General features: G+C 48.0%; 6 protein-coding genes across 6 annotated transcripts; 5 read left to right on the top strand and 1 right to left on the bottom strand.

Moving 5' to 3' along the window:
• Positions 1-1662: 1662 nt before the first annotated feature.
• Positions 1663-1973, top strand: N7483_011159 (uncharacterized protein; the record flags this gene model as incomplete). The annotated part of the gene is made up of 3 exons (XM_057094586.1): positions 1663-1680; positions 1726-1758; positions 1815-1973. 3 exons carry the CDS (start codon positions 1663-1665, stop codon positions 1971-1973), a joined length of 210 nt encoding a protein of 69 aa, XP_056940557.1.
• A 1328-nt stretch (positions 1974-3301) lies between these two features.
• N7483_011158 (uncharacterized protein) lies at positions 3302-6485 on the top strand (the record flags this gene model as incomplete). The annotated part of the gene is made up of 4 exons (XM_057094585.1): positions 3302-3504; positions 3766-4699; positions 4761-6304; positions 6398-6485. The coding sequence occupies 4 exons, from the start codon at positions 3302-3304 to the stop codon at positions 6483-6485; spliced, it is 2769 nt and encodes a 922-aa protein (XP_056940556.1).
• Positions 6486-7831: 1346 nt separating this feature from the next.
• N7483_011157 (Apq12 family protein) lies at positions 7832-8399 on the top strand (the record flags this gene model as incomplete). Its single annotated transcript, XM_057094584.1, has 2 exons — positions 7832-7847; positions 7927-8399. The coding sequence occupies 2 exons, from the start codon at positions 7832-7834 to the stop codon at positions 8397-8399; spliced, it is 489 nt and encodes a 162-aa protein (XP_056940555.1).
• A 677-nt stretch (positions 8400-9076) lies between these two features.
• On the bottom strand, positions 9077-9946 carry N7483_011156 (putative signal sequence-binding GTPase GPN3; the record flags this gene model as incomplete). The annotated part of the gene is made up of 1 exon (XM_057094583.1): positions 9077-9946. The coding sequence occupies one exon, from the start codon at positions 9944-9946 to the stop codon at positions 9077-9079; it is 870 nt and encodes a 289-aa protein (XP_056940554.1).
• Positions 9947-10402: 456 nt separating this feature from the next.
• On the top strand, positions 10403-11766 carry N7483_011155 (S-adenosylmethionine synthetase; the record flags this gene model as incomplete). The annotated part of the gene is made up of 3 exons (XM_057094582.1): positions 10403-10482; positions 10590-10675; positions 10766-11766. The coding sequence occupies 3 exons, from the start codon at positions 10403-10405 to the stop codon at positions 11764-11766; spliced, it is 1167 nt and encodes a 388-aa protein (XP_056940553.1).
• A 786-nt stretch (positions 11767-12552) lies between these two features.
• N7483_011154 (uncharacterized protein) lies at positions 12553-15666 on the top strand (the record flags this gene model as incomplete). The annotated part of the gene is made up of 4 exons (XM_057094581.1): positions 12553-12702; positions 12803-13543; positions 13605-14192; positions 14239-15666. 4 exons carry the CDS (start codon positions 12553-12555, stop codon positions 15664-15666), a joined length of 2907 nt encoding a protein of 968 aa, XP_056940552.1.
• Between the last annotated feature and the right edge of the window lie 1121 nt (positions 15667-16787).

Here is a 16787-nt window from a genome sequence, read left to right as displayed (position 1 = left end):
AAGAGGGATTTATACCTAAATGTGTGGCATCAACTGGAGTGGCCGACACTCTCTCACCTGGCAGCAGCACTGCGCATACGGCCTTTCGCAACCCCGGCACAAACTCGATGGCGATTCTTCGTCCTCACTAAGGTCGGGATCCGCGGCGTATAAGGTCATTAAAGGTACCTAGATGCGGACCGCTGAGAGGTACCCCAGATCGAGGTTGACCTGGCGAAACTTCTGCCTATTATATATCGCGATATGTAGTATTATGTGCTGTGACACCCGTGCCAGTAGACTGCTTCCATTGAGGAGTTATCGGCACACAGGCTGGCATGTATCCGCTGCAGTGCTGGTGGACAAAAATACTCGAATATCCCGAACTTTGAAGCAAATAGCCCTGGAGCACCATGAACAACATTGAAAGTTGCACAATCTCTTCCTAGTATTTTCGTGGCGGTTCCTTCACCTAAATACTACTAGTATGGGGTTCCTCCGTACATCTTTAAATGAGTCAACTGGTGCAAATGTGGACACGAGACCCTTCATTCATCTCTAATTCTCAAAACGCACTAGTAAGGGGGACTGCACCATTTGAATAGTGTTGAAATGGCTGCAGAATCGCAACGTCTTTGAGGTAAAAATAGACCGATCCACCTGGATTTTTCAAATATTTTCTCCATTAGCCACCGACTCAAAATAGACGACGAGTCTCACTTATATTAATAGAACAGGAGACAAAGTGAGGCCCCTGCAAAATATTTGAAGGGACTCGGCGTTGATTCTGAGTCGTTCTGTGACAAAGATAGCGGTAAGGGTATCCCTGACTCGGAATAGGAGACCCATCTAGATGAGTCTAGATCATCTGGATCTGGGTCCTCTTCGATAGTAGTACAGCAATTTGTCTGGAGCATTCAAATTCAAACATTCAATGACTGTTTGAGCCCTGAAGAGCCTCAGGTTCAAAGGCCCTCGGGCTGCTACTGGCCCAGAATTCTTTGTTCCTAGCCTCAGGCTTCAACTATCTTTGAAGTACCGTGACTGCACCGTGGCGCCCCAGGGCTTCAGCATGGCGTGATACCCGATTGGACTTGGACGCGCAACCAGTTATGTATGTTGTCCATGCTAATCTCTCGGTACACCGCATCATGCACGATCACCTGCAGAGAAACCTGGAACAATCTTGGAGCTATCAACTCTGGAAGTCAATAATGTTGACCCTATAACAGCCACATTAATACAGGGTAGGACAACCTGGGAAGGTGGGACCCAGCAGCCCTACAAACAGGGCCATAGCCGCCGCCCCTTAACCCTGTAACACCATCCCGGGGCACCACGCGTCACAAGTTTTAAATTCTCAAACTACCACCTGGACAAGCGCTAAGAGTGGGATTATGTGTCTCCGCCCCCTCAGGATCCAAGTTATTCATGTTATTCAGTTCTAAACGAATTCAAAACTCGTTCTGAGAGCGAAGTGCAGTAGTTAGCGCTGTCAGGATCCTAAAGTGGATACACGCACGGATGGGACCCAGTTCGCTAAATCAGAGCGCGAGGAAAAAGAAAAGAAAAAAAAGCCCACGCTAGATCCAGACGGGTCTGGAATGTGACGCGGTCAATGAACTAGACTCCACAGGGATTGTGTTCTGCATGCTTTCAGGAGAGACATTTCTTCCCTGTACAATGACGGTGGAGGCGGATGTATGTTCCTATACGGTATACCCCATGTCTCAAAATTGGGTACAGACGTACAACATTAAAAAGGTTGGAATGGGTCATGTATGTACAGAAGGGGCTGAAGCAAGACTGCAGGTGTTCTTGAGTTCTTGAGTTAGTGCGAAAGTTTAGATATGAAGAAGCCAGTTAGAATAGAAGGATCTAGCAGAGTGTTACAATCTTCAGCTCCAAGAGGTGTTGGCGCTCATCACGGCAGCGCACAGGAAGGAAGCTTCCGTATCGAGCGATGCCCAGATGCTATTGCGCAAGCATATTGATCTAATAGGTGGGCATTGACAAGAACAGGAACAGGGCACAGGGCGACCATTCCTGTTGAAGAAACAGTGGCCACGCGCTGGCCCGAGTGTTAGGGCGAGACGCCGGTGATAGGCCCGATGATTGGTGGGTGAACACGGCACACCACTTTACTACAGTTGAACCTCAGCACGTTCTGGCTTTAGAGAATGAGAAGCACGGGCCGAAAGGGACAGACTGAAAAAAAGGGGGCAACGATATAGAGTACGGAGTAAAGTAAATGGGGTCCATAAGATCGGAGGTTTACGTGTAGAGGATGGAGAACCCCTTAATCTAAGGCCTCATTGGGACATCTCGATGGGGAATGCGTTTAAAAAAGCACGAATTAGGTTCATGATACCCACAAATAATTGTGTTCATAAGTCCGAGTAGTACGAAGCCGAACCAGACATTGGAAGTAAGTAGTTTAGTATCAGTATGGGTTGATGTGCAAGTATCCCGGACTCGTAGTGTGAGAGTAGGTCATAGCTGGAGATAGATACTCAGATACAACTCTGGAAGAGGGGAAGACACCTAAATTAGAAGATTTGATCAACTTTCACAGAAGACCTTGCATATAAAAGAGCACTTGAGTTCAAAGTACTAAAAAGTACCTAGAAAGTACCAAGGGAGGCCGGTACACATATTAAAAGTACGCAGTCGGAACTCGGGAACCCCCTGAATTTACCCCTGGTCATTGCGGGTCCAAAGAAGTCTACACTCAAGGGGGGTTATTGACAGGCAAACTATTGATTTTTGATGAAGATCCTGTTCAAGTTTGCTAGATAGTAGAGATTTATTATGAATTATAATAAAAAAAGAAGAACATTCGAGTCATTGAGATATACTATGTAGTACAACCTGAGTAGAGAATACATTCAGATTGCAATATACATACTCAAGTACTATTAATTGTCTCTCACGTTCTTATGTCGATCTCTCGGCCCAGAGCGATTTCTTGGCAGCGCTATCAGGAACAGTTTGTACTTAATAAACCAATTAAATTCATCTATCTTTTACTCCTGCTTTAGTCTCTAAGGGGCCCGCTTTCTTGCTTTTGCGCGCAAAGGGAATATTTTTATTCCCCTTTTTTTTATTCTATTTTAATATTTTTTTTTTTTTAAATTTAATGAATCTTTTTTTTTTAAAATAAGTTTTTGGATAACCAAATTCCCGTCCTTTTTTTCCACCCCGACTATCCTCTTTCACCCCCCTAAAGCATCCTTTCCGTTTTGGTTTTCATTGGCGTGTGTCAACTCTACCCGTGCGAATCGGCATGAGTGACCGTCGATCGATGGCTCTTTCCTGAGACATGGCGTCCCAAGACAGTTCTCCCGCTTCTGCGAGTTCCCCGCTGATCCAAAGGAAACCTTTACCCCATGCCATTCCAATTCCTACTCTAAATCCCTCTCCTCTATCTGAGGATTATCTGGACGACATTCTTGATCGCAGGTCGTCTTTGTCCCTGTCCCATCCTGAAGAACCGTCCTTTATATCGCCAAGGAATTCCAATAGGTACGCGTGGAGCCCATCCCCAATGGTGTCAATGCCACACCATTCTGTCCCCCCCTTTTCTTTCTCTTCTATCACTGGGTTCTTTTTTTGGGGATGATGAACAAAGACTAGTGAAACCCAAAGAAAAATAGCAGAAGAAAGAACCATTGGAATCAAAACTAGCCGCCGAGGATCCCTCCTATGGTGATATGGTTTCTACATGCTGCGAGGTTTCCCCAGAATTTGGAAGAACTATCACTTACATACTCCGTCCTTCCCCAGATATTCCCGTCAACGACATCTGGCACAACCTCTTCGCATCGATACCGGTGCTCCGGTCTCATATCTGAGCTCCGTAGTGGATCACGACGACGACTCCGAAGACGGTGAAGACTACTTTGATGACGGATCATATGAGCAACAGTTCACGCATGGAACTCCTTCCACCCTGCATAATCGTCTAGTGAGCGAGCCTTTTATACCGGTCCTGGCCTCGCCTCCTCCATCTCAACGGCGCGCCTCGACTATGGCCCTACATCCGTCTCTCAACAGGCCACCTCCTTTACAAATTGATATAAACGATCGACCATTATCCATGGGTCCGGATCCCCGTCAGCCCAAAACTCCCGGTAATAAAATTAGCTCCTTCTTTGGCTGGAAGGGAAATACTCAGACTTCGCCTGGTGGTGAATCGTCTAGCACGGAGATCTCCGATGGTGGCCGTTCTCCCATGCCCTCGCCAATGCCTCCTCTCGCAAACGTCCCTATGAAACCATCTTCATATGATAGCAGCAAGTCATCCATTCACTATGGCCTTCCGGCTCGAACGCCCTCCGTGAGCGGGATGAGTGCTCAGGAGGTTATGTACGCGTCTAAATTTGCGGACTTGGAAAATGAATTACGAGAAATTAGTTCCGAGTTAGCGGGCTCTATTCGTCGTGAAATGGAGCTGGAGGATTTAATTGAGCGATTTCAGACTGAAGTGCCAGAGACGAATCGACGGACGAGTGACTATTTCTCTGATTCTGGTACTAGCATTGTTCGCTCCGCGTCTGATGCAGGTCGGATGGAAGAGGATATTGGAAAGATTCGTCGAGCTGCGGAGCAGGAGCGTGCGCAGTTGAAAGTTGAGCTATCACAGAAACTGCAAGAAGAACGTTTGAAGCGCACAGCCTCCGAGTCTCATGTTCAGATTTTGGAGAACCAGGTTCAGCAGGTAAGATATCATGTCAGATATCTTAATCAGAATGTTGAGCTTTTTGCTAACTTGATTTTAGCTCCGTCGTGAACGAGTCGATTTGTCTGATCTCTCATCCAAGACTCGAGAACTCGAAACCGCCCTCGAAGACACTCGTCGAAAGTTGCTCGAAGAGCGACAGTCCAAAGATAACTTTGAAGATCTATTAACGGCCATGCGCGTAGAGCTGGAGCAATTACGAAATGAACGTGATATTCTCCGGGAAGTCAAGCCGCAAGCGCCCCCAACGCCACCACCCCCACCACCACCACCACCACAGGTGCAGGCACCTTCACCGGACACCCAGCGACTGATGGAAGAGATTGAAGCGCTAAGGGTGGAAAATGCATCACTGGCACAATTGCAGAGTAATGGACGATTTGCATCCATCGCGGAAGAGGAAGGTGGTGTGAACAAGCGAAACTCGACTTTCGGAATCTCGAGATCGAACTCAGTTGCTCGCAAGCCAAGCGGTCTCGCCCGTTCTGGTTCACTGTCACGATCCAACTCTGTGAATGCTGCTTCCAAGGATCGCAAGGATCGCGAGAGCGGCGGCGAAGGTTCTTTGGTCGACAAAGTAAAAGATATCGAGGTTCAACGCGATGCTCTTCACCGAACATTAAGAAGCCTCCTTGATCGCCATGCTCAACAAGCGCGGGAATACGAGAAGCGCGCTCGTCTCATGGAGATCGAACTCGAACGTGCTCAGCAGGCTGGTCCTCTCCGCAAGCCCGGGTACGAGAGAGATGTGCAAACCCTGCGAGAAGAGGTGAACCACCTGCGTAACCGAGCCGAAGATGCTCTGGATGGCAAGTGGCAGTGCGAGAAGAACTTGGCAGGTCTCAAGATGGATCTTGATCGTGCGGAGCAAGAGACTAGCTCGCTCAGAGTTCTGCTGCAGGAGCACGACTCGGTCGTTTCCGAAGGTGGTGAAGCTGACGAAGAAAGCTTTGCCGAGGTAATGGAAACCTCCTCTTCACTCGACTCTGCTTACAAGCAGCTGCAGGCCGACCGCAAGCAGGTCGAGGCCACGATCGCAGCTTCAGACGAACTGGAGGCTGCATTTGGCCGGACAGACCGAATGGCCTACGACGTGCAGCAACAGTTGCATACCAACAACTCTCTGCGCGGACGTCTGGAATCTGCCATTGACAAGGGTGAGCGAGACCAACACCTCTCTGTTGAGCGCATCAACTACCTTCAGAACCGATTGAAGGAGTATGAGGACTCTCTCTTGCTTGCTCAGCACCACTCCGAAGACGAGATGGGCAAGCACGAGGAGGAGATCCGCCAGCTGAAGGAGAACCACAATGCTCAGCTGGTCCGTATGAAGACTGGTGCTCGTACCGCTGTGGCTCTGTCCCCACGACCCTCCAATGCCCCCTTCAGCAGCCGCTCCCCACGTCTCGATAGAACCACAAGCGGCCAAGGCATGCCTCTGATCCAGGTTGTTCAAGTTGAGGCCCTCGAAAAGCGGGTCAAGGATCTGGAGAAACTCCTTCGTGACGCAGACATGGAGATGGAAGAAGTGGTAGGAAGAATGAACCGCACACAGGTTGATGTGGCCCAACTCCAATCTGACAGGTATGTTTTTAATTTTTTTTTCTCCGAGCCTTATCTATTTCAAGTTGACTGGTCGTGTCTCGGGAATGCGGAGACTAACTCATCCACTCACAGAGACGAGGCCCTGCGTCAGACCCGCCTCCTTCAGGCGAATATTCAAACCGAGCGTGATGCATTCAAGGCACTACTGGGCCACGCATGATCTCAAAGAGAGACGAAATTATCTGCCGCGTAATATTTTGGATTCTTATTCTCATTCTTTTTCATATATACCACCACATCTGCATCTGCATTTGGACTTGTATCAGCTCATTTTGGGAGCTTGAACAGTCTTTTGGAGTTTGATCTTGGAGTTATCTTATCTCCCTTCTACAAGTCTCCGGGAAGACTTTTTTTCTTATTTTTCTTTTGGAATATTTTGGATTTTTATTGCGTGGTGTCACGCGTCCCCCGTTTACGGATTACATTTGGAGCTTTTCTTTTCTCCGGTCACACTTGTATATACGGACCATGACTGGTTATCTATAAATAATCAATTTGTACAGAACTGACCCCGTCGAGGGTCATTATTTCCTTGTCTCAATATTCGAATGGTTTCAAGTTTCTTCATTCTACTCAGGTACTTGTTTAGACAGGTTGAGATCGGTATCTGGCTAACCAGGTATCCAACCTTGGAAGTTAGAATACCTACTAGGTAGATCGCGGTGTAAGAGCCCTGGAGAGAAGCCCGCTCTGATACATATAATATCGGCGGCTGTAGTAGCACCTGGGCACTTGAATGTATGTAGTCATCGTTTCCAGATTTTCCAATATATGTACTAGGACCTTTCTGACTCGATTCTACCTAGTGAGCGGCAACCCACCGATCGATTTTCGAGATCCTTCTCGCCGGGACTCGACGGCCTCACGATGACCACGAAACGGATAAACTGCTCCTGGCGACGGCGAACACGTTGGGGACTGACCTAAAGGAGTGAATGTGATCGCAAAGCGCTGCAGACTCGGAAGTTTGGACTTGGTTAAAGTGTACGACACGGCGTGGGGTTAAACTAATATGGATATGAAATATTATGTTTTTTAGCGAGCAGACTACGGTCTAGACTCAGGTATATGGATAGTTTGGAGATTTGCACATGTGTCTACCTATTCTACTATAGCAAGTCGTGCTGTCTCCATGTAAATATGGGTGTATCGATTGATATCCCATGTTTGTTTTGTTTGCATTCTGTTATCCGTTGCTGCGACAGCTGCCACCTTCCAAGGTTTGCGACACCTTACATAGAGTCTGAAGCCCTTGATTTCCACACAGGTTTTTGTTTTGGAAAAGATTTCTCCTTCAAGTCTCTATCCATAATTTACTATACATATCTCAGTCCATCGCAGAGATAGGTAAATCAACCTAACTCCAACCTCAAACAAAGCCACCTCAAAAACAACTCAAAGAATCACGAAGCAAAAAAGATTATAAAGGCGTCTAAGATCACCCAATACCCTCACCAAATCGACACCCAGTGTTAAATCACTGCTTGAATCCAGCTCATCGAAGCCATGGATTTTCTTCCAGGTAAATCCCACTTCCACATCCAACCCACACTTACCACAAGAATCGCGAAGATAAACTAACCACATAATCTAATTTCTAGAAAACATACAATCATTTCTCCAACACCCAACAGTCTCCTACATCCGTAGCACAACCCAAGACCAAATAACAACCCATCTAAGCAACATCCGAACAGCTTACGTGCAACCCTACCTTATCGCCCCGCTCTCCACCCTCCTCACAACAACAAGCACCGCCGCAATGCCCGACCTAATGACTGTGCTCATAATGGTGGTAATCCTCTTCTTTTCACTGAAGCTCCTGGATTATATGCGTCGCCTTGTGATGTTTTGGGTGACGTTGGCCTTTCAAGTCCTCTTCTGGGGTTCTGTACTGGGTCTGGGTTGGTATGTGTACACAGTTGGTGTGGAAAATGCGGGTCGTGATCTGGGTTGGATTTGGGGAGTTGTTATGGGTTTTGTTCAGGATTTCCAGGCTAGAGCGGCGGCGAGTTCTGGAGGGAAATCTGGGGCTGGGACTGGATCTTGGAAGAAGGGAGGTGGTTGGAGTTAGGTGATTGATGTGGTCGGCATGGAGTATCCTGGAGTATCCTAGGATGTGCTTTTCGGACGTGTCTTTTTTTATTTTTATTTTTGGTGCCGGTGTCGGTGCTGATGTACTTTGAAAACATGATTTCTCCGTAACTCGCAGGCAGTGGAGTACATACACTATTGCTTTCTGTGTTACGGGGCTGGGGCAATTATTGTTTTTATTTTATTTTCCTTCCGGCTCCACAGGTCTTTTTTTGTGACTGGTGTGATGGACATGTCATTACTCATGAGATTGATTTATTGGTCTTTCGGCGTATTAGGGTATCTGTTGATATATCACGGCGCTTTGGTGTCTGAGAGACTGGCAGAATAATGAGGAGCTGATGTGGGGTCCGTTGACATTCCCCATGAGCCCCACGAGCGGGAACTTTTCTGCACGTCTCAATTGAATCAAAAGTGTTTTTCATCGTGATCATGATGAGGAATTTTCCATCATACAAGCCGTCAAGTGAAGTATTTCGTATTTCGGAAGAAGTAGGTAAGATCCCTGTCATAACGGGATTGTACGGATGCAAGATGACGGTGTTTCGGGGCTGATTTTGTTTGGTGGGGTTCAAATGTGGTGTCGCCCGAGCCCCGCAAATACACCGACGAAGGAACTAAGGCAACAGTGAAGTAGAAATAAATGCGCCGAAGGATTTACGCGTCTTCGTAATTCACCTCCTGCTCGTCCTTCGGCTCTCGGGGTTCTTGGGCTTCGTGGTATTGAATGGCATCGTCGATATGGCTTAGAACGCCCGAAACACTGTCCTCGTCCTGAACATCCAATTGTAGGAAGGAGACCATACTGAAGTCGTCGATCAATTGGGCGACGGCTCGGTTGAGTTGTTTGAAGGAGCCACCGCTAAGCAGGGCATCCTTGGCCATGGGGTTCGCGGTCACAGTCGGGTCATCCTCCTCGGTTGATAATAACCCAACATCGACATTGGTGAACCGTCGGAGCTCGCGGCGGCTCACCATATCTCTGACCTGGTCCATCTTACTCAGAATGTTGACGTGAGGGATCTCCAGCATCAACATAGCGGACATTGCACTCAAAGTGCCGGCGAAGAACTTGGCCTTGTCGACAACGAATGTGCTCTCTAGAAGGTATGCAGCACAAAGATTGATGTTGAGAGGACCTTGACGAGACAGGTATTGGACTAATGACGGGAGGAGCGGGATGTGTGTGTAAAGCTCGATCTGACCGGGCATATCGAAGATGATGAGGTATTCCTCGCTCAAGGGATCGAGAGCTTCGGATAAGAACTCCAGGTTCTGCAGGAGGAACTCGAAACAATAGATGAGACCACCATTAGGACCGAGTTGAAGCTCTTCCATCACATCTTCCAAGGTGATAAGGTCTCGAATGTCGAGATCGGGTTCGTAGGTGAAGGTTTCGGCGGCGGGGTCTAGATTGACGTAGAAGCAGCTTCGACGCGTAGTTTGAAGATGTTGGATAATAGCATTGCTGAAAGTGGTCTTGCCTGCCCCGGCAGGGCCCATAACTAAAACGCCGAACTTAGACATGGTTGCCAAACGCGATTCTTAGAGTAGTTTGGTTCAGTTCCAATATGGATATGATTATCCAATCTTAGAAAAAAAAAAGAACTTGCTTATCGGTAACTGAGAATTTTCCACTGCCGGTGGGGGAGGTTCAAGGCGGTGAATATATAACAATAATGATTGGTGTTTGTTAAACCGATAGAATATGAACTAGTGAAAGCGGTGAAGCACGGGTATGCACAGATGGCGTTATCGCAGGATGGCAGTTGGGGCAAAAAGTGAAAGGTGGTCGGAAGCCGAATGTAGATTGGGGGTAACTGGTGGTCCGGGTCCCATTTTTTCTTTTCCTGCCCCGCTCCAACCTAACATAAACCCATACATTCCCCCCCTCTTTTTCTTTCCCTTTTTTTTTTTCTTCCTTCCAACCATTCTTCTCTAATCCTTCTTTCTCTTTCTTTAATTCTCCCTTCATCATTCACAATGGGTTCCGTTGCTCCTAAGGCTGGTACTTTCCTCTTCACCTCCGAGTCAGTCGGAGAGGGTCACCCCGATAAGATTGCGTGAGTTTTTTTTTCCCCCCCTGGGAGTTTATTTTTCCTCTTTTCCCCGAAAAGTCTCCTGAACTTTCTCTGGAATACTCAATTCTAACCAATTTATTCATATGTAGTGACCAGGTCTCCGATGCCATCCTCGATGCCTGCTTAGCTGAGGACCCCCTCTCCAAGGTTGCTTGTGAGACTGCTACCAAGACTGGTATGTGATGTCAAATCTGACGGCCCCCTTACCCCCTCAATTGTCCCTCATGGCCCCTGAATCTGACGTGATCTCTTCTCCACTTTCCAGGTATGGTCATGGTCTTCGGTGAAATCACTACCCAGGCCAAGCTTGACTACCAGAAGGTCATCCGTGGCGCTATCAAGGATATCGGTTACGATGCCTCTGAGAAGGGTTTCGACTACAAGACTTGCAACGTCTTGGTTGCCATTGAGCAGCAGTCTCCCGATATTGCCCAGGGTCTTCACTACGATGAGGCTCTTGAGAAGCTCGGTGCTGGTGACCAGGGTATCATGTTCGGTTATGCTACCGATGAGACCCCTGAGCTCCTGCCCCTCACCATCCTGCTCTCTCACAAGCTCAACGCTGCTATGAAGGCTGCCCGTAACGATGGCACCATCCCCTGGTTGCTGCCCGATACCAAGACCCAGGTCACCATCGAGTACGCTCACGACAACGGTGCCGTCAAGCCTCTGCGTGTTGACACTGTTGTTATCTCTGCTCAGCACGCCGATGAGGTCTCCACTGAGGAGATCCGTGCTGTCCTGAAGGAGAAGATTATCAAGAAGGTCATCCCCGCCGAGCTCCTCGATGACAAGACCGTCTACCACCTCCAGCCCTCTGGCCGTTTCGTCATTGGTGGTCCTCAGGGTGATGCCGGTCTCACTGGCCGTAAGATCATCGTCGACACCTACGGTGGTTGGGGTGCCCACGGTGGTGGTGCTTTCTCCGGAAAAGACTACTCCAAGGTCGACCGTTCCGCTGCTTACGTCGCTCGTTGGATCGCCAAGTCTCTGGTTAACGCCAAGCTTGCCCGTCGTGCCCTTGTCCAGCTCTCCTACGCCATTGGTGTTGCCGAGCCCCTCTCCATCTTCGTCGAGACCTACGGTACTTCCTCCAAGTCTTCTGACGAGCTGGTCGAGATCATCCGTGAGAACTTTGATCTCCGCCCTGGTGTCATTGTCAAGGACCTTGACCTGGCCAAGCCCATCTACTTCCAGACTGCCAAGAACGGTCACTTCACCAACCAGGAGTTCTCCTGGGAGAAGCCCAAGGCTCTGAAGTTCTAAGTGGATTAATTTCCACTTAGTTTCTTTGGAGACGTTTTGACGAATGTGATGAGAAATGCTTTGTTTTCAACAACTCAAAGCGCGTGCATAGACCCTTATACACTTAAACCGACAAAACCCCCCCTTTTCTCTCCAGTCTGGTGTTTAAAAACCAGACTGTTTCCTCTTTGTTTAATTACCTTGCATGCTTGCCCTGCAACTTACGGCGAAGATAAAATTCAACATGATACCACTTTCATCGGCTGGGACGGGATGTTTTCTGGCGTTTCTGGGAGCGAAGTCTTCAACAACCATATACCACCTTCATCATATAACCCTCTTTGGATACCTGTGTGGCGATGTCTAAACCATTGCCATTACTTGCTCTCCAGGGGGACTATAGGAGTTGGTGCCTTTTATACCCTGGAGCCCTCGGTGCGGCTCGGGCAGCTAATCTAAACATTAGCACTAGAATAATGACAATAACACTTCAACGATTTCAAATAATTCCAACTTCTGTGGTTTATAGTAATAAATTCAAAATAGCTTTTAATCGTAAATCTGGTTAAAAGGGCATGAGCATTTGGGTCTTTGTCTGATTTTTGGCGGGGACAATCTTAAAGTGCTTTGACCACGACGCGTGACGCCAAAAATCATGCCAAGGATTTCGAGTTCGTGATTCTCCCACTTTAAACCCTCCATATCAATGAACCACTGCATCAGCGTATCTCTTTTCACACTTATTTGCATATCCTTTTTCTTAATTGCATTCTTTCGCATAATGACCACCTTCCACTAAATGCGACTATGACGGCGCGTGTGATTCCAACCATCCTAGATCCTCTCAATGCATCCGCGCTGAACAAGCTCCCGGAGGTCGAGCCACCCTCTAAGAAGCGCAAATTCGGACACGACCCCGCTGCTGGACAGCTATCTACGACATCAATAGTGATCAGAGTGCGTTCATATGTCTTGCATAATACACTTTCATTCTTCAACCCCTCCTTCACATAGATAGACTCCCTAGAAGCACTTGTTAATAGGATCTATCATCCAGGCCCATGCCGCTTCATTATCAGATGAACCACTCGTCTTCGAACCCATTACTGCTCTCCCACGCTCCAGATTACCTCTCTCCTGGATAGAAGACGCGTCATGGTCGCATTCAGATGCGCATTCCGGTGCTCTCTTCGTCGCTGATATCCCCGCCCTTGAAACCGATCTATGCACCCGAGTCGAACCAACCGTTCTCGCCGTGCGACTCGTTGCTGATGGATCTTCGTATGTGGTTGAGCGCGTGAAGCGAGGCATTTACTCGCTCACTAGACTTGCCCGGTGGGTACAGGAGGGTGATATTGTGGTTGCTGTGAAGGGATGGCAAGGGACCTCACGAATGGATGTCGAGATTGACGAGAAGGTTCTTCCAGCTTTGGATTCTTTCAATTGGTGGCAGGCAGCACAAATTGAGGAGCCTGCTTCGGATCTTGGTCTTGGAGATGAGTTTGCGGGATTGCAGGTGGCTGTTGTTTTTGAAGAGGCCGATGTGGATGTTGGGAGTGTTGCGCCCTCGTTCGTTGATGTTTTGGAATATCGAGGTGCCTCTGTTGCACCTAGCTTCAAGGGGAGTGGCTTCGATTTGGAGACCTCTTTTGCACCGGAGTCTCAGGGACCCGTGGATGCTATGGATCTAGATGTGGCTGCAGGTGCGGATTCCAATGGGCTCGATGTTAAGCAGTCACCAGAAGAGCTATTGGATGCCATGCGTGATCATTATCTGCAAGCGCTCTACATTTCAAAGGTGAGAAAAATGAGAAATGTCTTCGTTTGGTTGAGCAATTGGTGTCTAATGATATTCCCAGACGTCTCTAGCCTACTTTGCTAAGGGTCCATTGACTCGTTGCCGTACGGCATTCCAATCAGCTGGTTGTGAAATTTCAGAAACACCTGCCAATTTGATCGAGTTCTATCGAGAGGCTATTTTGGCTGCCAAGAAAATGGATCTGAAATACCGCGAAGCTCTGCCCGCGGCTGTTCGAGATGCCATACTTGCTGTATCTGATGGAGAGGATGCGCCTCGTACTAAGAAACGGAAGAGCAAAAAGAAGAAACTTGGCAAAAATGGCTTGTATCCTGGAGAGGATGGCTTCATCAACAAGTGGTGGAAGGACAGGAACATGTCCGAGACTTCAGCACAAGAGCACACTCGAGAATCAGAGGCTAGGAAGTACATCTCTGACCTTCGATTACGCGAGACACAGCTGCAGATCCTTTTGATTTTGGAAGTGATTGCCTTGGAATCAACTCCCACTGAAGAGAAAAAGGACGCTGCCTCTGATCAGGTGGCTGGAGAAGACAAGGATGTAACTAAGAAGCCTAGAGCTAAGAAGCCTCAAGATCTGAGTGTGCTCCTTGAACTGCATTTGGATCGAATGTGTATCTGGCATGCTGTGAGCTTGGAGGAAACCACCGCCGCTGATACAGCCAAGGCTTCAGCCTTCAATGATGGTGCAATGCCCGGGAAAAAAAGTTGAAAGCGACACAGTGCGCGACTTTTGCACCGAGGTCATCATCCCGTTCTATGTGGCCCGTCTGCCAGACAAATGCAAACTCATTACCCGCAAGTTTGGAGTCTCTGGAGGCATCTCGCCAGTGAGCAAGAAATCAAACAAAAGAGAACGACCTGAGCCAGGAACCGAGATTAAACGACAAGCCCCAGCACAAAAGCCTCGCCGATCATTGCAACGTGTGCTGACCGATGAAAGAGCGGCATCTCAAATTAGACACCCGTCTCTAAGCAGGTCCAACACTGCACCAAGCAAACAAGAAATCCGGCGTGAGTCTATGGAACCACTGTTGCCTACGCTGCTCTCTGGCAATGTGCGTGGTGGTATCCAGGTTAAGCGTGTTGAGAACCGCGAAGTTGATCTCAATGCTGTTGCACGACAACATGAGACTAAATTGCGCAAAGTTCAGATGCTGGCTGATCAAAAGAAAGAACTTGATGCAGCTATTCTTGCTCTACGCAAGCCAAACCGAGAATTGGTTGCGCAGGATATTGCCAATGATGCCACCAAACGAGTCCCTACTGGTGGAGGTAGCTCACGAAAATCCAAAAATCCAGTCCGTAATCCCAATGGTCAAGGTGTCCAGGTCATGGCAACGCCTCGTGGGAACCGCAGGAGGGAAGTTGTCGGGCTTCCGCCATTGCCACGAAGTCTGAAGCCTTCCAAATCATTTGCTGGAGAAATGGAAAACCACTCCCTAGCAGAATCTCCAGTGATGATTCCGTCTTCGAGTAGAAGGGCAACGTCGTTTTCAGGTCCCGATTCAAATCCATTCAAGTCCCGTCGGACTGATGGAAACGACAGTGCACGACGACAAGCTCCGACAGAACTCGGGTCTATCCAAGAGACGCCCTCTCGCCCAGTAAACAGACTCTTATTTGGCCCAGATGCAGGCGACAATGGGTTATCCCGTGGACTGTCATCTACAGGCAAATCGGCAGATCTCTTCCGCGTGCCTCAACTTCCTGAATCTCGCAACGCAACTATAGCCTCGACTAACCAGTCAATGGCACCCACAACCCCAACTTCATCACGGCGTAAGGACATCGTCACATCTACCCCTGAATTCTCACGACCGCTCAGAAACCCCTTTGAAGGTGCACGCTCTTCAGCAGTTATGGAAACACCGCCCAAGCAGCGTGGACCTGAGTCCATGGCTGCTCCTCGCTTTATCCCTGCATCTCCCTCTATGCCTGCAATGGTGGTCAGCCAACCTCGTGCACCATCTCCGCCAGCCGTGATGGGTACCCCTGTCAAAGCTGCTGGAGTTATTCCTGTGACACCGGACAAGTCACAATCCAAGTCTATCTACGAGCAGCTGGGCTGGGATGATGATGACGAAATGGATACGTTTTAGTTTGTCAGCCTATCGGAGTAAAACAGCATTTGGAAGGTGTCCTGGGGTCATTCATACATTTTTTTAGCAGTCATCAGCATTATTCTATTCAAAGCGAGGTCACTGCCCAGGTGGGACACGTCATTGCTTCCAAGGTTTCATTCTATGCATTCTTTACCGCATTTCAAGCCAAGGCGTTTTCATAATAGTCAAATAGAGATATTGAATATCACGTTGAAACTTTAAGAGGCTTTCAATGTTCACATGTGCAGTATAAACCATCATTTCGTAGTCTGTCAGATGGACTACCTAAGTATATATATGTATCCATGGATCCTGCCAGTGCCCACTGGCAGGTGTTGATCCTAGTATGTCTAGTATACGCATCGGGAGTCTTCAACTTGAAGTTGTTCAATCAATGAACACCCGTGTCCATCTCGTACTAGTAGAAATTGAATCGGGTATCCACGAATGCGACATTGATTGGCTTTGTGTCTCTCAACAAACTTGGGCGTATTTGGAGGAGAGGAAATATAGATAAGGAAGTCGGGTAAATGGGTTCAAGTTTCAAGTGTGACTACCAATTCGAATCCAAATTTGATATTCAACATATAGTCCATACTACCACATTCAATTTACTTTGCTCTCGCTCAGTGAAATATAAAAGGGGCTAAGTGAGGCATAGCTCAAGCTAGGACTAATAGTTCAAACGTTCAAGTTGGTCAGACCGGCAGTTCGACATGCTGCGTGTTCTTCATCATCTACGGTTAAATGATATAATCATGTGAGTAGGTAGACATTCGCCGAAGATATCACTCAGATTCCTATTATGTCATTTAGAGGATATTGATCATATTAGTGACTGTTAAAACGTTCTCATGGCCTTCAATGCTCTAGGCCACGCTCCAGGCCGCGTTTTCATTGAACTAGTAAACCTGCGCACTGCGCCCCGCAAGATGGTGAATGCATTAAACCACACCATCAGTTCTGATAATTGAATAGTATTTCTCATAGAGTAAAGGAATGATCTCCTGTACACCTGTGCGCGGAGTGAACATTATTATTTTCCGTAGTTACATCGCGGACTCGGGTGTTCATGTTACCACCCGGATACCATCAGATGAACTGGACAAAGTCACTGG

This window comes from Penicillium malachiteum, assembly GCF_028827825.1.
Source record: "Penicillium malachiteum strain IBT 17515 chromosome Unknown utg000005l:1.0-9002435.0:326005.0-9005861.0, whole genome shotgun sequence".
NCBI lineage: Eukaryota > Fungi > Ascomycota > Eurotiomycetes > Eurotiales > Aspergillaceae > Penicillium > Penicillium malachiteum.
Note: the sequence above shows the minus strand (reverse complement) of the source record. Positions and strands in the feature narration are given on the sequence as shown.